The sequence below is a fragment of the Sarcophilus harrisii genome, chromosome 3 (genome assembly GCF_902635505.1).
Source record: "Sarcophilus harrisii chromosome 3, mSarHar1.11, whole genome shotgun sequence".
Taxonomy (NCBI): domain Eukaryota; kingdom Metazoa; phylum Chordata; class Mammalia; order Dasyuromorphia; family Dasyuridae; genus Sarcophilus; species Sarcophilus harrisii.
The window spans coordinates 275262383-275283880 of NC_045428.1; the positions used below are offsets into that span (position 1 = coordinate 275262383).

Below are 21498 nucleotides of genomic sequence, written 5' to 3' on the forward strand. Positions count from 1 at the left end.
CGCCTGTAGCCCCGCCTTTTCCGGGGCGTTTCCACCTGGGTCCCCCCCCCCCCCCCCCCCCCCCCCCCCGGGGGGGGGGGGGGTGAGGGACTGCGTCACTCTTTCCTCTCTCTTACCCCAACATTTAGTGCTGAGCTTGGTTCTCAGTAGGAGCTTCCTACACTTTCCTGCCTGCGTATGACTCCCTGAACAATTAGTGAGAACACACACAGGCGTCAAAACGCAGGACAAAACCAGGACAAACATTTCCTCTCCTAACTTTATTTCCTGGGGTTTCTCTCCTATTTCCCAGAAGAAAAAACACATGAAAAAATACAGCAATCTGGGGACACTTTGTCTTCAGAGACGTCTTCATCGCTGGTTCTGAGGAAAAATAAGAATATAGTTATGTCCTCCGAGGATACAACCTTACTTAAAATTTACAGAGCAATTTACAAATTAGCGAACTCCACTGAAGGGCAAAGAAGATTTTAGAAGGTGAAGTCGTTGTGAGAACAAGACAAGTTTGAGTTTCTCAGGCAACGTGTCTGTGGAGGGGCTGAAACAGGATAACTCATTAAGAATAATGTACAGGTCACCTGGGTGTGTTCTCTGAGACTACTAGTGCTCCCATTTGGCTACAGAATTTGTCTAAAAAACACCGACTCGGAGCGCCCAGAGCGTCTCTGGGAACGTGTCCGCTCACTAATGAGATGAAGATGTGTATGGATTCCAGAAGGAGCAATGACTTTTTATATCAGACAAAACAATGAAATGATGAAGTGGCCAGGAAGCCAGGACTACCAACGAATCCCCCAAACGGTGTTAACAAAGCATAAATGAAGATGTGAAAATACCTTTTTGAATCCCCTGAAATTGACTTTTCATGATGTACCTTTTTCTGTTTTCTAGATGTCCGTGAGAAACATCTGAAATTCATGGTGAGGAAAAGATTTATTTTCTTTAATGCACATTTTCTGTTCTATGAATGATATAATCAAACTAAGTTTGAGCGAGTCTCTATGAACACTTTCAGTTTGAGTGGGGGGGAACACATATATATGTATGTCTCAATTTTTATGTATGTATGTTTACATATTTGTGAATATATGCATTGCAAGAATCCTTGTGTGTAAATGTTTGCGGCAGCCCTGTTTGTAGTGGCTAGAAATTGGAAACTGAGTGGATGCCCATCAATTGGAGAATGGCTGAATAAATTGTGGTATATGAAAGTTATGGAATATTATTGTTCTGTACCAGCAGGATGAACACAGAGAGGCTTGGAGAAACTTACATGAACTGATGCTAAGTGAAATGAGCAGGGCCAGGATTATATACGTCAACATCGATACTGTATGAAGATGTAATCTGATGGAAGTGAATTTCTTTGACAAAGAGACTAATTCAGTTTCAGTTGATCAGTAATGGACAGAAGCAGCTACACCCAAAGAAAAAAACACTGGGAAATGAATGTAAACTGTTTGCATTTGTTTTTCTTCCCAGGTTATTTTTACCTTCCGAATCCAATGCTCCCTGTGCAACAAGAGAACTGTTTGGATCTGTACACATACATTGTATCTAGGATATACTAGGACATACTCAACATATATAGGACTGCTTGCCATCTAGGGGTGGGGGTGGAGGATGGGAGGGAAAAATCGGAACAGAAGTGAGTGCAAAGGATAATGTTGTAAAAATATTACCCTGGCATGGGTTCTGTCAATAAAAAGTTATTATAATAAATAAAAATAAATAAATTCATAAAAAAAACAAAAAACAAAGAATCCTTGTGTATGTGGAAATATCTGTGTGTATTTTGTTTTGATGAAAGTGGGCATACATGTTCACATATGTATGATTATATGGGAACGTGGGTGACTGTAAATGTGTATGAATGAGTATGTGAATAAAATGAAGTGAATGTGTGCAATATGTGTGTTTATGTAAGGATGTATACCTGTGTAGGTAGGTGTGCATTATACCACTATGTATTTCTATATTGGGTATGGATATAGGTGTATATGGGCATGTCTATGTGTGACTGTAAATAGCAAACATTTGTTTTCCATTGATAGATTTATCTTCTGCTCAAAAGGAAGTTCTTAAATATTTACCCACTTTTTTCTATAGGCTTATTGTCTGCCTAGTGGTCATTTTTTTCTGCACATAACTTCAAGGGCTTCCTGGACCTTCCCCTATAACTTGGAAAGCTTGTGGGATTGATTATACGTTTACAATGGAAAAAGACCTTGGAAATCATGTAGCCCAACTCGCTCTTTACACCTGATGAGGAAAGTGAGCCCTGGATATGTTAAAAGACCTGAGTATCATTCGATGCATAGTGAGAAGTGGCAGAGCTAGGATTTGGATCCAGAGCAGTGTTCAGAATTCCCACCCAATATTCTACTTCATCATTGGTCACTGAAGAATAACATGAACCAATAAGTCTTAGGAAGGACTTGTCCAGCAAATAGCAAAATAGGGTTCTAGTGGTGGTTTTTGTGGTCTTATTTCATCTGTATTTGAGTCTTTGTGACCCATTTTAAGATTTTCTTGGCAAACACACTGAAATGATTTGCCATTTCCCTTGCTAGTTCCTTTGGACAGATGAGGAAACAGAGGCACACACAGGGTGAAGTGACTGGTCCAGAGTCACCAAGCCAGTTAGAGTCTGAGGCCATATTTGAACTCTGGTCTCCCTGACTTCAGGCCTAACTTTTCATGCACTTCTTTGCCCCCAGAAATTGTCCAGCTACCAAAAAGTCAAAATAAAGTCAAGAGAAATTGGTTTTCACCAGTGCAGTTTTATTCTTGGGACACAAAACCTTACCTAAAGAATGAAAGCAGCCTCCTCTTTTTACTGCTTTTTCCTTCTATTGTATTCTCTGATGTGTCACTTATTCTCTCTAGGAGCAAGAAAAATTCAGGGAGTAAGAATCTAAAACTATGCAAAAATGGTATTGGCAAGAGGAGCTGCTCGCTGGAGTAGGCTTTCTTCTAGGCACAGAGACTGAAGTCCACACACCTACAACTTGTTATATCTATATATTGTCCCTCCCTCTACAGTGGCAGCTGAATACTATTAAAGATGAACATGACCAATCCAAATACTAACTGGGCAGCAAAAATTCAAGTACCCGAATCCCAACATAATGGTGTTGTCATCTGAAGAATACTCAGCAAGAGCAGCCTAAGAAATGTCTCCAAGGAGCTGCATCTCTTGAGTTCAGATTCTTCCCTATTCTGCTAATTAATCCCCTGGAAAGAACTGAGGGGATCCACGTTATCCTATGTGACTGTAGGGAAGTGTGACCACTTCAAACAGAATCCAGGTTTCACCAAATACCTTCTGAGAAGATTGTTGCCTATCTAATGATACCTGGCATAGAAGGCTGGTCCATTTTATAGTACCAATTATTATGTAGCTCAAATGACATTTACCTAAAATCCTCCAAATCCAATGATTTTAGAGATCCAGGCTTCAAAGGCAGCTAAAAGGCCTGGTGCATAGAGCACTGGCATTGGAAATAGAAAAAGTTAAGTTCAATTTAACTAGTTATATGACCACTTGGGCTCTCTTAGACTATTTTCCACATCTGTAAAATGAGAACAGAATCCTGCAGTCAGGGTTACATCACCTTGAACAAAATGCATTGATTGCTTGGACAGATCAGCAACCAGGTATTCACTAAATGATTTAGATTTCCTTATTTTCCAGGGATGTCTATCATAGGTTCACAATCCCTGTTCCTTGTCACTGACAGGTATTGCATACTCTAGTTCCTCTCACAGAATTCTGGTTCTTTGCCCCAAAACAAAGACAGAAAACAGAAAATCTGTATTGTCCCAAGAAATGCTAACGATGAAAATTCTCTGAAGATCTCAGAAAGATCTTGTACAGAGTAGTCTCAGTATCAACAGCTTCAAGCCTTCCTCTTAGGAGGGGAGCTTCTGCTTGCAGGTGTTGTTTTCCTTGCTCTGAAACAAATTAAACTTCAATTTAATTTAATTCAGTTTAATCAGTTCCTGATTATCTCTAGCCTGCTTTGTGCAGCTCTGGCTACCCACAGGTTAGAAGCTGGTTCCAATCGTGGGGCCAGCATTATTCTTTTAGAAGGCTGAAAGAATGTCATTTTGAAGCCATTCTCCAATTGATAAATGGTCAATTTTTAGATGAAGAAATTGAAACTATTTGTAACCACATGAAAAGGTGCTCCGAGTCACTATTGATCAGAGAAATGCAAATTAAGACAACTCTGAGATACCACTACACACCACTATACGCTACACAATACACTACAGATTGGCCAAGATGACAGGAAAAGATAAAAGACAAATGTTGGAGGGGATATGGTAAAACTGGGACACTGATACATTGTTGGTGGAACTGAATGGATCCAACCATTCTGGGGAACGATTTGGAACTATGCTCAAAAAGTTATCAAACTGTGCATACCCTTTGATCTAGCAGCGTTTCTACTGGGCCTATAGCCCAAAGAGATATTAAAGAAGGGAAAGGGACCCACATGTGCAAAAATGTTTGTGGCAATCCTCTTTGTAGTGACCAGAAACTGGAAACTGAATGGATGCCAATCAGTGAGGGAAAGACTGAATAAGTTATGGTATATGAATATTATGGAATACTATTGTTCTGTAAGAAATAACCAGCAGGATAATTTCAGAAAGGCCTGGAGAGACTTACATGAACTGATGCAAAGTGAATTGAACAGAACCAGAAAATCATGATATACAGCAACAATAAGACTATAGGACGATCAATTCTGATGGACATAGCTCTCTTCAACAATGAGATGATTTAAACCAGTTCCACTTGTTCAGTGATGAAGAGAGCCATCTACACTCAGAGAGAGAACCAGGGAAATTGAGTGTGGACCACAACATAACATTCTCACTCTCTCTGTTGTTCTTTGCTTACATTTTGTTTTCTTTCTCAGTTTTTTCTTCCTTCTTGACCTGATTTTTCTTGTGCAACAAGAAAACTGTATAAATATGTATATTGAATTTAACATGTGTTTCAACATATTTAACATGTATTGGACTACCTGCCAGGAATTCCTTGAAGAAGATCTTTCTAAAAATGTTTGCTAGATTAGGCTTCTATTGATAAAAATCTATTTCACAACCTTAGGAGTCAATACCAACATTGCTTTAATAACTATATATGGGATGAAATATGCAAATATAGGAAAAAATAAAGTGGAGAAACTCACCACCAAAGTAAGAATAGAATTTTTCCTTTCCTTCTAAAAAACACCACATGGATTGCTCCCTTGAACAAAAATAAAAAAAAAGTTTAAATAAAATTCCTACTTTTCAAATATTAAATATGTAAATATGCAGTCTGCCAAAAGGATTTCCCAATCACTCTTTCCATTGGTAAGGACACCAGAAGATGAATCCAGTTGATTGAGGAGACTGTTCATTTGGCTCAATAATAATTTTAATTTTCTGAGTCTATGTATTATTTTGTTCAACCTCCTTTTTTAGTTGTCTCTTATTCTTTGAAATATTTAGCTTCTGGATATTGAGAACACTAGGATTTTTTGAATCCTAAAGAAGTTTAAGACTATAGAGAAAGACCATGAAAATAGTACTTATTTTCTCTTTTGAAAAATATAATAACCAAATCCAAAAGCTTTTTCTCCGCCATCAAGTCCCATTTTCATAGAGTGACAACAGTTGTAGATTCTTACTGAGACATAATAAAAACAATATGTTCAGCTAGAAGGGAGGTCCAAAAAGAAAGTGGCCATCCACTCTGACACTCTTATTGCACTCATAGAGAAACTGATTCCCTCAGAAGTTAAGTGATTCAGACCAAGTTAGGCAGGATTCTCAAGAAAGGTTCAATCATGAACGTTAGGGTGGGGTTTCCTCTCTCTTCCATAACCATTGAACATACAATATATCAAAATAGCTTTTTTGAGTGCTTGGCATCTGCTCCTAATTAATTCGGGAGAAAAGCCTAAACTCCACTGGTAAAGGGAATTTCCTTCTCTTGAGGGGAAGAATCAGTGCAATCCCACTTTCCATCACTATCTAATTTCTATCCTTATTGCCTTTCTATGCCAGCCAAGCTCTTCCTTTTTGAGGAAACTGCTTGATTGGAACCTACATTTTATGGCCATTGGCCACCCCTGCAACACAGGACTCAACACCATTAATTGTATCTACTAAAACAATTCTCATGAGAAACTGTTACCTCAAATTTCAAATAAATCCTAAGCATATGTTGAGTAATACAACAGTGTAGAGCAATTCTCTATCACTTAAAGAGTGCCTTCTGCTCAAAAAAGTCTTCAGTGAGTTAAGCAAGGAATCAATCCATTCCATCCAAGGAATCCATGGTAGATCCATGGAGTCCTTAACCTAAGTGAAGTTAAGTGAAGAACTAAGGGTTGAACTACAAGAGGAACAAGAAAGAAATGGTTTCTTTAGCCCAAGTTAATGGAAACATTATCAATTAAATCTCAAATGAATAGGAAAATGAAACTTTCAGTCTAACATAGCAGTTTTCACATAAATTTTCCCTCCCATTATTTCAGTTTTACAACTGAATTCAAACTCAGAGAAGTATTTACTTTGAAGGAATTCAGAAGTGTTTCTTAATTTTGGACATGTAGTATATAAATTGTTAGTATTTTTGTGGTGTATGTTAATTGATGGCTTCTTATAAAAATAAGAATATTTCAAAATTTTGTATTTTATAACTGTTTCTTTCCCTAAACACATGGCTAGTGATGTTTTATAGTAAAACTTGGTAGGTAGAGTTGTGTATTCTCTGGTCAATTAATTCTTGAATTGCATCCTATATCAAAAGTAGAATTAATCCCCAACTGTCTCATAAACTCTTTTTACTTGGTTATAGTATTAATTAGTAGTAATTGCTGTGGATTTTGCTCATTCTCAATAAATATAAACAGACTTTGGAAACAATTCCACACTGAACAATCTGAAGAGCTTCTGAGGGGTGACTGAAAGTGTCTATGCATCAATAAATGCAGAGTGTAGCCAAATTTTTTAAATAAAAGTATGTGGAGATAATTTACTCTACTGCCATCTTTGTAGCAATAATTTTAAATGCTTTTTATGCCCTTATGTGTTTGACCTTTTCAGTTTTGCTGGAGATTATTTTTCATCAGAACTCTCTGTGAATTTTCTAAAAGAGATCTATTGAAAGTTTCTTGATGCTTACCACAAAGCTAATTTTAATATAGTGATAGGCAAAAATAGAACTAACCATCCAAAATATCTTGGTATTTCCTCATCAAAAAAAGTTGGTAGGAGGTTCTCATCTTCTGGATCAGTCACTGGTGCTGTGAACCATATCCCTCCTTCATCTATAAACACAGAGACTTCAAATGGCTACACACAAAGTATTGAAATGATAATGCAAAAGTATTAGACAAATCTCTAACATCCTTAGGTTTCTATAATGAATCAGCTGAGTAGTTTTGAAATTAAATTCCTTAGACTGATGCAGAAATAGATTTGTATAATCCTTCTCCACCTATTAGAAAGTTTTATCCACTTCTGTGACAAATCAGTTACATGAAAATCTCTAAAAGAAAAAATGGGCTAAAATCTAACACCATTATTGTTTCTTTATAAATCAGTTATTTCCACCATTAAATTAACATTTATTCGGTAAACAAGAAGAAAATATCCACACTACCACCAGTGGTACTACACAAGCAAAACTGAAGAAGGATACAGGGTTTTGTGATCAAGTAGTTAACATTCTGATTGATTAATGGTATAAAATATTTTTTGAATAGCCACAGAAATCTCCCCAATATCTATTGTAGCTGAACAGAAGTGTTCATTGTATCATTGGGTACCCAAGTACTACCTATGAAGGGTGAAAATGGGAGTTTTGCTGATGATAGTTTTGGCCATTAGGAGCTTGGTGATTGAATGTGGATATATAGAAAAAAAAATTATGTGGTACAACCCTTGTAGAAATGGGAGGGAAAAAGTCTACTGGCAGTGATGAACAAAAGTAGTCATTGAATGTTCTGATAAATGGATTAGTCCTCTTAAATATCACCAAGTTAGAGACTCAGTATAGATAGGAATTATTAGTTTAAAAGAGATCTTTAAAGCATATCAGACTGAAAAATTTGCTATGTAACCTCCTAAGGATAAGAATCTAGTTCACTAACAGGGCTGAATCTCTACATTCTTGCCATGACCACAACATTTGATAAGATCAGCAAATATAAAAATACAGCTAAAAAAACCTTACCCCCACTATCACTAGAAGAATCATCTTTGTTTTCTGCAATCTTGCACATGTTGACCTCCCTTGAATAAGAAGTAAGAATTTTAAAATATAAATCCTCATGAAATATCAAATGTGTGCATATGCAATTTTGATAAAAACCAACTCTGTCACAAAACTTTCTACATGATTAAGGATCTTGGAAGATGAAGCAATAAAATTGAAGCAAACTCATTCTAACTCTTTCCAAGAATTTTTTACCTTTCAGAACTAATCAGTAACCAAATTTAGCCTGGCATTGTCTTTTTATATATTTTAGTATTTATATTTTGGATATATGAGAGATTAGACACAAAATATAAGTCTCTGGGTTTTATCAAAACTAATTGGGCCTTTTGGAAATTCAAAGAAATTGACAATAGAAAGATAGCACACAAAAGAGCATTTGCTGCTCAAAAGAACAAATGTGAAGTACAATAAAATTCTTTGTTTTTAATAGTATATATAAATATGTGATGGAATGATCTTTTTAAAAAGAAATTAAATCGTAACAGTGTTTTAGAATTGTAAACATTGTCAGAGAAAGAACATCTGATCTTCGTGACTACATTATAATTAAAACTAAAACTGAAGCACCTATAACTATTCTAACTACCTCATAATCAAAAAGAGCATAAAGGCCCATCAGTAATTCAGGGAGAAGAGGAGACTTTCTACAATTCTACTTCAAACTATTACACCCCAGGGAGTAAATAGTAAATGACAATAGTAAAGACCTTATAATAGTTTACTGTATGAAGAAAATGTCCATCATTTCAAACCCTTAAAAAGTAGAAGGGCAGAGATGTTATATATTATGGTCCCTTTGCAGCAACAGCTATTCCTTAATTTGCACACATTCTTAATTTCTAATAATGAACACATAGAATAAAGTATAAGCTTACCGTGCTTGATGATGACCTACATTATCCCACATTATCATATTGTCATTTGTTGTTAGTTTAATATCAATTTGTACATTTGTGATGATAACATCAGGTTCATCTACAATGATAAAAAAGAGTTCAAAGAAGAACTTCTAAAGAATTTAGAGCACTTATGAATATGAGTCTCTTTCCTAAAAGAATAGGTTTCTAAAGAATTATTGAATTAGTACAGGAAGGTTCCATGCTGGGAGTTCCATACTCTGATGCAAAACTATGCTTTTTCCAAAGTAAAAACAGTAATAGAATAAAATTATTGTTAACAATTATCATGAATATAAACTCAAAGGGAGAAAGAGCCAAGAAGGCAAAATAGAAACAGGAAATCAGCCAAAGTCTCCCAACATTCCCCTCCAAAATTAAAAAAAAATAACACCTTGATTCAAATTCTGGAGTAGCAGAAACTATAAAAGTTTGGGATGAAACACTTTTCTAGAAGACGACAACTAAGACTGAGGTAGGAGAAGTCTGTGTCACAGAATTAAGGCCTGGTCCAAAGTGCACCCATTGGAGGTGAACCTTGGAGGCAATGGCCACAGCAGAAGCTGCTACTACAGTTTCAGGAACTCTCAGTCCAGAAATTGTAATGGTTTACAGTCAATCAGAAAGAGATTAAAGTGGATCCTGAATTAGCACTAGGTACAAGATCCTGTTACATTGGTCATACACAGTTCTTGGTCCCAATACTAGAGTAGAGAAGAGCACCAGCACTTGCACTTGCAGAGGAAGAGTGCCCTAGTGACAATTCCTAATTTGAGTGGAGCTCTGGCACTTGGAGCAGCAGGGGAATTGGGACATTTCCCATGTAAAGAGCAGAGCACGAGCCAGGAGAGGAGTGACATTTCTCTTTGCATCAAAAGCACATTCGAAGTACTGAAAAATGTATAGCCCTGTAAAAAGCTAGCTTCAAAAACAATGTGACAATGCCTGAAGCTTGACAAAGGTCTCCACCGCATCCTAGGAACATAACCCACCTTTAACATTAAATTAAAAGTCAAGAAGCATGCTGAAATATGGGCAAATCTTCAAAAAGAAGAAGCTGCTGATAAGTCACTATGGTGATAAAATCAGAAAGAAAACATGAAAAAGAGGTACAAGCAAAGCCTCAAGGAAAACAAATGCAACCTGGAAAAGAGCCCCACTCATATTCTTGGCAGAGCTCAATAAAGATCAGCCTGAAAGAGGGAAAACTGAGAAAAGCAATAAGAGTGATGGAAAAAATAAAATGAAAAAATTAAGTTTGTTATATGGAGCAAAAAAAAAAAAATCCTGAAAAAAAAATTGGCCAAATGGTGAAAGAAGCACACAAACTTGTTAGAGAAAAGAACTCCTTAAAAAGCAAAAATGGCCAAATGGGAAGAGAGGCACAAAATCTCACTGAAGGTTATAATTCTTTTAAAAGTAGAATTAGTTAAATGGAAGCCAATGATTCCATGAGAAATCAAGCAGTCACAAAAAATCAAAATAGTGAAAAATAGATAATGCAAAATAATTTACAATGATACAACAACTACCCTGTAAAACAGAATGAGAGAAGATCAGTTAAGTATTTTTGCAGGACAGATATAATTGGTGGAGGGGGTAGTGAATGAACCCTGGAGTCAGGAAGACGAATTCAAATCAGGCTTCAAACACTAACTAGTTGTGTAATTCTAGAAAAGTTACTTAATCCAAATTGCCTCCTTAATCAATAAGAAATTAATTATTAGACTACTTGAAAGCCATGATAAACAGAAATAACTGAATCATATTTTTTCATAATTATAACTTTTTTATTGACAGAACCCATGCCTGGGTAATTTTTTACAACATTATCCCTTGCACTCACTTCTGTTCCAACTTTTCCCTTCCCTCCTTCCCTCCACCCCCTCCCCCAGATGGCAAGCAGTCCTATACATGTTAAATATGTCACTAACTGAATCTTATTTCAAAACATTATAAAGAAAATCTGTCTTGATATCTTAGGTCCAGAGGGTAAAATCAAAATGGAAAGATCAATTCCTTTAAAAATCCCATAATGGAAAGTCCAAAATATTATCACCAAATTCCAGAGCTGACAACTCAAGAGAAAAGAGTATAAGTAGCTAGAAAGGAAAAAGAAATAATGAACCCATAGAAAAAAATAAAAAATAATGAACCCATAGCAAAGACCACACAAGATTTAGCATTTTCCTTGTCAAAGTAGCAGTAGGCTTTGAATCTAAAGGCACAGAAACTTGGAGTACACCCAAGAATAAGGTAACCAGCAAAAATGCGTGTAATCCATCTAAGGAAAATGGATATTTAATGAAATAAAGGAGTCTCAAAAGCATTTTTCATGAAAAAGTCAGAGACTAAATAATATGCAATCTGACATTTAGACAGAATACTCAAAAGAAGCATAAAAAATAAACAAGAAAGAAAAATCATGAGGGATTCAAGAAAGTTCAACCATTTCATTGTCTTTATGGGAAGATGTTATGTAGCTAGAGAAAATTTTGCTATATAATTCAGGCTTACAAGGAGTCTCTATAGCTATATAGGATATACTTATGATTTCGCCTTTTTATAATTGAAAAAAGAATTCTAATTAAATTGCTTTTCTTACAAAATATAATTTATTTACTTTAAAATTCTTATATACTTATGATCAGGCTTTTGTTCCGATGCTTTCTAAAAAATAAATTAAATGAGAAAGAGAAATACTTTGAGAGAAGAGGAAAGTAAGAGAAAGAATGACGCAAACAATGTCAGAGATATATTCACAAATATACATAGATATACACACATATGAATGCAGAGGCAGTTGGATGTAGAAACCTATCTTTCTCATTTGGGAAGCAGATAGAGGACGTGGATAATAAATGGGAAGGCAGATGAAGAGAGGCAGTGGTTAGAAGGGAAAATGATTTTGGAGGAAGATGCAGGTAAAAAGAGAGGGAAAGAAAAACAAGGCTGAAGTTTAAAATTTTTGATGTCCTTATTTGATAAACCCATAGGCAATTTGGTTTAAAACTATATAATCAGTCATAGTAAAGAATCCAATATGAATTGGAAAACAGACATGATCGGAAGTGACACTTATTTTCTTAATATACTCTTATAATTCATTGAATTTCATGACTAATTTATCAAGTCTTCCCAGTCAACAATGAATCTTGGAGCACAAATACTTATAAAAGAGTACTGGCAATTATTCCATATCAAAACAGAAGCTTGAAAAAAGGAGTGACGAACATCTGGTAGTTTTAGCCACTGAAGTGAAGACTCAGTTTGGCTATGAGAATGGACACTGCTGATACAGTAGTAGAGTAGACTTTAAATATTTCAGGAAATGGATATTTCTTGATAACTGTTCATAAGTTGGAAACTAACTGTTTAGGAATGATTCATTTACATATGGGGAGTTCTTGACAATTTCTGAACAGTCCGTCAACTTCAGAACTTCCTTTAGATTTGTGACTACTTGTAAGTGTTTCATTAAATTTTAATTGAGTCCCAAAAGTGGTTGAATGACTATAAATTATGAAGGCTAAAATTATAAAAAAAATTTTAACTCACTTGAGTCATTCTTGTGTGTGATCTCATTGTTTTCCATAGTCATCTGAATACCACCATCATTGCAATCACTAGGATATAAAGGTAATACATTCTCAATATAATTGCAATTTAAAATATTTTTAAAAAGCCATAATTTATGAGTAAAAATTATTTTTATAATTGCTCTTTTACCTCAGGGAGAGTCTTTGCAAAGAAATCTATTGGATTTTGGGAGAATCAATTGATATTTAAAAAATTATTTGAAAATTCTGATCCAATATCATATATTTAATTTCTATTCATAGTTGCATCTTATTGGTGAAAAGTTAAATCATTGTGTGGATATAGAGCCCCCTGATTAAGAGGTTTAGAAATCCAAATAATTAAACAAGGGATTAAAAGACATAGAAATATCATTTAAAATAAAACAAATCATGGGAAACAATGAAAAGAGTTATTTTTATTGTCAGATCTCACAAGGTCATGAGTGTGGTTTTAGAAAGCAAAAAGAGCTGGATTTTGAGACACAGAATGTATTAATTTTGCAAGACAAAATATATAGCCAGAAAGTCTGATACCCTCTATCAGTCTTTTGAAAAAATTGAAGCCTCCCAAATTTAAGTGATTCATGCAGATTCTTCTAAGAAGTAGAAACAATGTCTCTGATTAATGAATTTCATGGATTGCACTGCAATGTCTGCTTATAGATTTTCCACTGAATTTATTTCATTGCCCTGAATACTCACCATCTATACCAATACATTGGGGAGAAGACACTGAATTTGATTATTAGAAGATATTTCTTTTGGAAGGTCTTTGTTCTCAATGCCAATTGACTTCCTATCCCAATTTACCATTTTTCTGACATATAATTATCTTCTGACTATTAATTTTTACTGTTTCTGTGCTGGAAGCCATTCCCTTTTGGGGAATCTGTTGGGTCAGATTAATTTACTGCAGTAGTTCATTAGCACAGCCTGCTCATTGTGGCCTGGTCAAATGACATTAGCCCTCACTCACCCCAGAAAATGGTCATTTTATTGGAGGAAGCCACCTCAAGTTAAAAATAGTTTATACACATATTTTGAGTCATGATCCTGGCACTAAAAGGTATACCTCATGCTTTATCTTAAACCTGAGTGAAGGAAGAAACTCAAGAGGACTAGGGCAGGGGCAGTTCTAAAATGTTTCCTTGAGTCCAAATATTTCATCTATTATCAATTCAGTGAGCCATGTAAAAATAAAAAACTGAAGGTTCTTCACAAAGAGCTTGCAAGGGAAATTGTGTTTTGTCTTAAAGAGAAGTTAATTTTCTCCAAACAAATTCACCTGTGTTTCCTAAAAATGGATTTAGAATAAAGAGAATTTGATCATGTTGTATTGAGATTTCCTCCTTGAGTCTTTAGGTATATATACATATATCTATATGCATACATATTGACATATACAATATGAATTGTATTTATCTTTCTCAATACCTTGGAGTTGTATAAGGAATCCTTTTTTTAATGCAGTGTGCTGTAGTGTCTGGAATATACCATAGGTAAAGATATGTCATATTCGGTCATGTTGTTGAGCTGGGTGCTGGTTCAAGCACACAATTCAACCCCAACATTTTTAAGTCTTCTATGGCAATGCCCAATTGCATGGCTATTAAACCTTCTCTCTGAACTGAAAGGACTATAGAAATAATACTACCCAAAATAGTGAGATCCCATGAAGGGACTGACAGTGGCTAAAACCTTGTAAATGAACAACATATAAATTCCCATTGAAAAAAGCACTGGAAATTGGATTACTGTGGAATGACAACTTTACAACTTTGTTCATTCCTTTTTAAATGCGAGGCATATATTGCCTTATTTTTGGCTGATTTGTTATTTATTTACAAGGGATATTTACTTTCAAATACATTGTTTTTGCCTGAGACATTTGAATTCTTACTAAAATGACAGTATTTAAAGTTAAATTTAGTGAAGGTCTGGACCAAATTAGAAGCTCACCATACATAATTATCACCTGCTCCTTTCTTCTTGTTCATTCCCAATCTCGACTCTTCATCATTTTCAGCTACAATGATAAAGAATTCCAATCAGAATTGCCAAATCACTCAGAATACTCAAAACAAACTCGGGGAACTCCTTAAGGAAATAGCTTTCTAAAAAGATTGTTGATTGGATGAATTAGTGGGCTAATGTTCTACTATTGGGACTTACTTATTCTGGTTCAGTTACTTACTCTGGGTTCAATGCTCCCTTTATACTAAAAGAAAAACACCACAAACCTAAAAAGGTTTACTTATGAATTTCGGAAGTAAAAATGGTGTGAAATCTAAAACTCCATTCCTCATTACTTGGAAACCCAGAGGCAACATGGATTAAAAGTATCTACTTGAGAAGGCATGATAATTTTCTTTTGGAGAGTGTTATAGTTAATATTTTTTTCTGTTAATGTCTGCTATATTGTTCCTGATTTATGAACAGACTTTCTCAAATTTTTTCACCTTCAAAATTTTCTACAGAGGTAAGAATTTCACTATGCCATAGTTAAATCTTAACAAACCTTTAATGACTACATGCACCATAAAATTTGCTAATGTGAATATGATTTTAATAAACTCACCTGGATAATTATCCTTACATATTTGGTGTTTTCCAAAGCTTTCAATGCTAATATTGGCATTGCTGAAACAGAAAAATAAAACATTTTAAGGCAAATCCAATTTTTATAATGATGAATATGACAAAAGGTTATTTGTAAATAGGACTTCCTTTATTCTTTAGCACATCAGCAAAGTCCTACTGAAAGGAAATCTGTTAAGACTCAATCTGTATGACTCCAAGATTTGTTTTAAATTTCTGTTTCTAAAGCATGTTTAAGGTTCCCTTCATTGTCTAGTCATTACTTACCTTTGAAACATTAACTCTGTGTAGATATTTTCAATGGAATTGGAAATTTTAGAAATCCAAGTAAAAAAACATGGTAGAGAGAACTTTGGGAGTACTGTTGCCATAAAATAAGGTTTGGGAACCATCGAGGGGACTTATTTCTGCTTTGAAGTCTCACAAAGTCATAGTCACTGAAAGCTTTGGCTTTTGAGACCTAGACTAAGCAAATTATGCTAAAGAGAAATTAAAGTCAGAAACAGTGTGAACACCCAGTCGGACAGCCAGTGCCATTATACTCAGAAGTTAACTCTAAGCCCGTAAGTGATAAGAGCTTACCTGGTTTGATTTTTCAAAGACAGTCCTATGATTTTGGAGATATATATATATATATATATATATATATATATATATATATAGTGTACTGCTCTGTCTGACATGTCTCCTTTCTTTCTTAAACACTGAACAAATCACTTGACCTCAGTGAATATTTGGTACTTTTTTTAAAAAATGAATTTGAGGGAAGACACAATCTGCATTGGTAGAAAAGATTTCCTCATCTGTGAGGTTTTAATATTTCAAATTCTGATTGTCTTTTTTTTTTTCTTTTGGAAATGTAGCTGTCTCGATATTTCTATACTGCCCAAGTTTTGTTTTGTTTTATTTTGGGGCATTGTTCTATTCTATTTCTACAGACCATACTAGAGCAACATTATTGCAAATATTGATCTGACTCATAAAAATCAATTGTCATTATACTGTGAGGAACCACCTTAGTTGGGCTGAGTATTTTTATATTACTTGAAGTATTGCCTTGTACTTCAACCCCAAGCCTCATTGAGACAAGGAAAGAACTAAGATGAATAGTGGAAATCTAGAAATGTTTCCTAGAGCCTGAGTGAACTCATCTAAAATAATTATCTCTCCTCATCCATTTAGAAATAGAAAACTGAAGATCTTTCAATACAGACTTTACATGGGAAAATACTTTTTTTTTCAGTTTTGTGAATACTTGAACAAATTTGCTCTTATTTTTGTTGAAGGAATTCAAACATATTTCTTGAAAATGAACATATAGATATAGTACTGTTTGATTTCATTTTTGTTGAGATTGGCTTCTTGTGAATAGCTATAGCATGGATTATATGAATTTATATGAAACTCCTAAGCCTTCCATGGCAAGAGCCAATTTGGCCAATCAACAACATGGTTATTCTTTTCAAACCCCAAGGATTTTGAAAATGACTCTATCCACAACAATGAACTTCCACAGAGTAACTGATAATAGTTAAGGCCTTGCTATTTATCAAAATGTAAATGCCCATTGGTTCAGACCATGTCAGAATGATGGCCATGGAAGTTTTATTTCCATCTAATGCTAAACACATTTTGACCTTTTGAGTTTTTCTTTAGAATCATTTCAGGTGCTATTTTCTTTCAGTTGTTTTTTCCTCAAGATATTTTTATACTTGTTAAAATGACTGCATTCAAAGTTAAATGTTCCAAAAATATAAGCTGACGGGTACAACTCACCAGGCCTGCTGATCACCCCCACCTTTCTCTGAAATCATTCTCTCAATTTGCTCAGAGTTTGATTGGTTTACTTTATCATTCAACTCCATGGTACTACATGCCTCAGGCTCATCTACAATGATAAAGAATTGCAACATGAAATACCAAGTTATTTGGGATACTTGGAAATGTCAGGCAGTTCCTTGAGGCAATAGTTCTGAGGTTTTTTTTATTTTAAGAGCTGTCCATTGTATAAATTAATGGAGTAATTTCCACATCTCAAGTCCCTTATGCTCATGCAATGTTGACTTTTTTAACCAAAAGAAAACATTAATGCAAAAGATTGCCTTTAAATCATGACAAATAGAAGGCCAATTAGAGGTCATTTCAAGAGTATTAATGGGTTAAAAGTGTAAACTTTCACTGGCATCCCTATAGTTGATATGGAAGAAACCATCTACTTAATCAGACAGGCTAAAGAACTGAAAATGAATAAGGATCACATCTTTTGTTCTCAAGAATCTTCCATTTAGAGCAGCTGGGTAGCAGTGGGATAGAGCTCCCAAGCTTAGAGTCGGGATGACCTAAATCTACATCTGGCCTCAGACACTACCTGTTCTCTGTGATGCAAGTCACTTAACCTTGTCTGCCTTGGTTTCTTCATCAGTCATAAAGGGGCAAATAGAACTAAACCAACCACTGTAAAAGGCTCTAAGACTTTAGTGTATTGGAGACTATGACTATACAATAAATTGGTGGACATCACTTAAATTATTTCATTTAGAAATTGAATTGTAGAATCAGGAACACTGATACTGGGAATTTTGGCCACAGTTTGAGTGAAGCATTGTGTAGCAACAAGTTTCACGTCAGCAGTTGGAATTGATTATTGCAATGGAACTAGGGTAATCTTTGGATGGTTCCAGTAAATGGATTATTCTTGTAAAATAATCATAAATTGAAAACACTGTAATTATCATTCATTAGTGAGAAGACTTCTTCACATTCTTTCAACTTCAAAATTTTCTCAAGGTATTACTGACATTTATAAGAATTTCACTGACTTGTGTTTGAATCACAACTTTGTTCCAAAGACTATTACATTATGAAATTACAATTATGAAGATAATTTTAATCAACTCACTGGGCTTGTGCACATGATAGGTACCATCCTTTTCCATGTTTGGGAGAATATTTTCATTGTTGTTTTTCCTGAAATACAAAGGAAAGTATTTCAATATAAGCCTAATTTAAAAAACTTTAGATATGTCATAATGTTATTTCCAACAGCATTTTTTCTATCACTCCATGAAGATCCTTTGCAAAGGAATCCGGTTGTGATTGTGGAAGAGTCAGTCTTTATCATTAAAATAAATATTTTAAATTTCTCAACCTAAATAATATTTTCAGTTTCCCCCTACACTCATTCCTTACTTTCATATGTGTGATTATTGAAAATATTAACTGGAAATTTTAGAACTTCAAAGAAATCAATGAGGTAAAGAGCTTACTCCAAAACAGAGCATGAGAAGTAAGAGAAAGGGTTATTTATACTATCAATCAGGTCTCACACTGTCAAGAAATATGAAACTATATTTTTTTGACATGGAACAGGAAAAAGCTAGAGGCAAGTTCAGAAAGAAAATGGCCATCCATACCAACAGTCCAACTGTACTCATGAGAAAACTGAAGTCCTTAAAAATTAAATGATTAACTCAAAGTCACTCAGAGATTAAAACTGTTGTAGGAATCAAGAAGTGCCTGGTAGAGTAGTCCTGCCTTTACCACATGTGAATGCTGATTGACCTTGGTAATTACATTTTGGGTGGAAGATCCCAAGATATCTTCCTCTCAATGCAAGCTCACTTGCCAACTCAAACCATAACCTGTTTTGTTGTCTTTTATTATGACAGGGCACAATCTGGACTCTGTTTAATCTGCTTGCTTCCATGCTGACCAAATCTAACTCTTTGTGGAATCTGCTGGTTTAGCACCATAATTCTACTTGATAGCACATCCCTGCAACATGATCATTCATGTATGGTCAAATGACATTGATTTCTCCCTTGTCATGAGAAAGAATCTCAAATTTCAAATACATGTTATAAATATGTTGAGTGATGGGACCGGGAAGAATAATTGTCTTTAAAAGATGATCTTGTGCTTAAATCATTTTCATGAGTTTGTCAAGGAGAGACAATGCAGAAATGCTGTCTTGAGGCCAAGTGAATTTGTCTAAAATAAATTCTCTTTTCCATATGAAAATGGAAAACTGAACAACTCAAATATAAATTATTGGATTTTAACTGAAATAAATTAGAAAGAAATATATTTTGTTTGAAAGAGTACAGAAATATTTCTTAAGCATGACACATATTTAGCATATTTGATCACAGTTTGTTGAAATATGCTTATGTGGGGCTGGCTAGATGGCCCTGTGGAGAAATTTCTGGGCCTGGAATCAGGAAGACCTGAGGTCAACTCCAGCATCAGACATCAGACATCATCCTGGGCAAGACATTTAGTTCTGTACAATGATCAGGAAAAGGCAATGGCAAACTACTTCACTAGCTTTGTCTCAAACAACACAACAAAAATGGTGTCATAAAGAGTTGGGTATGCCTTAAACAAATGAACAAATTATGAATTCTTACACTCTGGATTATATGAACTTTTGTCAATATATTACAATTTTATAAAATACACTTTTCTCAAAGCACATGCTTGGTGGTTTGACATAGCAATACCTTTAGATAGAGATGCATCATCTATTTCATTTATTCTGGAAGTGATTACTATTTCCAGAGCATAATCCTTTTTTTTAAACTAATATTCTCTCCCCCTTCCAATTGCATGTTATAACAATCCAGTATCCTGTTTAAAAAAGCTTTTCATATTCATTTTGTATAAGCAGCATAATTCCAAGAATATAATTCAATCCAAGTCTTTTTTGGAAAGACCCAATGGGCCTAATCAGTGTACTTTGATATGGCTATTATGCATTGTTTATAAACTCAAAGTATTTTGGAAATAACATTACCCAGAAAAGAAAGAGAAATAATCTCTGATTTCATTGACAGTATCTAAGGCCTTATAAATAACCATTAGCATATAGAGGCCCATATTGTTAAACTATTTTTAAAAAATAGATGTTCATGAAAGTTAAGGGCCATTTCTAGTTTTCTAGCATTGACCAACCATCCTGTTTTATTTTATTTTTTATTTATTATAATAACTTTTTATTGACAGAACCCATGCCAGTGTAATTTTTTTTACAACATTATTTATCCCTTAAACTCACCTCTGTTCCAATTTTTCCCCTCTCTCCTCAACCATCCTGTTTTAAATGTTCTTTGCTATTTCCATATTTTTAAGAGGTTTTCCCCTAGTATGATGTATTTACAAATAATATTTTCTTGGAAATGAAATTTTCTTGAGAAATCTGTACACTTATTTAAAGAACCATATTTCAAAGCTAAATCTATTCAAGATATAAACATAAAAGCTCACCATACATGTTGATCATGAATACTTTCCTGTACAATAGTATTCTCTCTTCCTCCCTTATTTGTTTGCTTCTTTACATCTTTCACATAGATGGTAATAGTTTTTTCTATAATGATAAAGAATTTAAATGTGAACCACTAAGACATGTAGAGTTCTTTGAAATGTCAAGAAATTTTCTAAGACAATACTTTGTTGTTTTTTTTAGCATTGTTGATTGGATGAATGAATGGAGAAATGTTGCATACTCAATGTTCATTACATTGATGTGGTAGTATTTATTTTCCCCAACCAGAACAGAATCAATATCAACAGAAAGCATTTCTTATCAGTGATCGTAAGTAGCATGTCAATCATATTTCCAAAACATAAATGGTTTGAAATATAAAACTTTTGTCTTCACTAAGTAATCCATTACCATTATCACTGTGTGTGTGTGTATACCACACACACACACACACACACACACACACACACTCACACACACACACATATATACATATATATAATTAGGCATGTTGAAAAAGTAAATATGAGTAAAAATGGAGTCTCAGTTCTCCAGCACCTTTATTTTCCATGTAGAGGGTCATAATAGAGAGTTTGGCTTTTTTTCTGGCTCATCTAAGTCTCCTTTAAATCATGATGCTGTGAAATCTTGAAAAACAGAAATAATTTTATTCAACTCACCAGGGTCATCAACCTGATTGATAAAAATAAGTTCTATCATTTGGGGAGATATTTCCACCATTGTCATCCCTAGAACAGAAAAAAAAAAAGTTTAAATCCACATTCAACATAAAAAGGACATTTTTTTTCTGCTATCAGATCTCACCACTGTCAATGAGTGATTAAGTTTTGAGATTTTTAGATG

The 21498-nt window shown here is 34.5% G+C and overlaps 1 protein-coding gene across 4 annotated transcripts in view; it reads right to left on the reverse strand.

Moving 5' to 3' along the window:
- Positions 1–245: 245 nt before the first annotated feature.
- Positions 246–21498, reverse strand: part of LOC100933390 — a 47773-nt gene continuing 26520 nt past the window's right edge. For 2 of the 4 annotated variants that reach the window (XM_031959536.1, XM_031959537.1), the window contains exons 9-22: positions 21315–21383; positions 20634–20736; positions 18268–18335; positions 17145–17256; positions 15349–15410; positions 14730–14796; positions 12748–12815; positions 9169–9268; positions 8249–8307; positions 7241–7340; positions 5211–5269; positions 2810–2885; positions 837–908; positions 246–363 (exon numbers count right to left, since the gene is read on the reverse strand). In XM_031959536.1, coding sequence (XP_031815396.1) covers positions 282–363; positions 837–908; positions 2810–2885; positions 5211–5269; positions 7241–7340; positions 8249–8307; positions 9169–9268; positions 12748–12815; positions 14730–14796; positions 15349–15410; positions 17145–17256; positions 18268–18335; positions 20634–20736; positions 21315–21383 — 1097 coding nt within the window. In that variant the 3' untranslated portion in view covers positions 246–281. The remainder of the gene's footprint in view (positions 364–836; positions 909–2809; positions 2886–5210; positions 5270–7240; positions 7341–8248; positions 8308–9168; positions 9269–12747; positions 12816–14729; positions 14797–15348; positions 15411–17144; positions 17257–18267; positions 18336–20633; positions 20737–21314; positions 21384–21498) is intronic. The other 2 variants (XM_031959538.1, XM_031959539.1) reach the window with 2 other exon arrangements.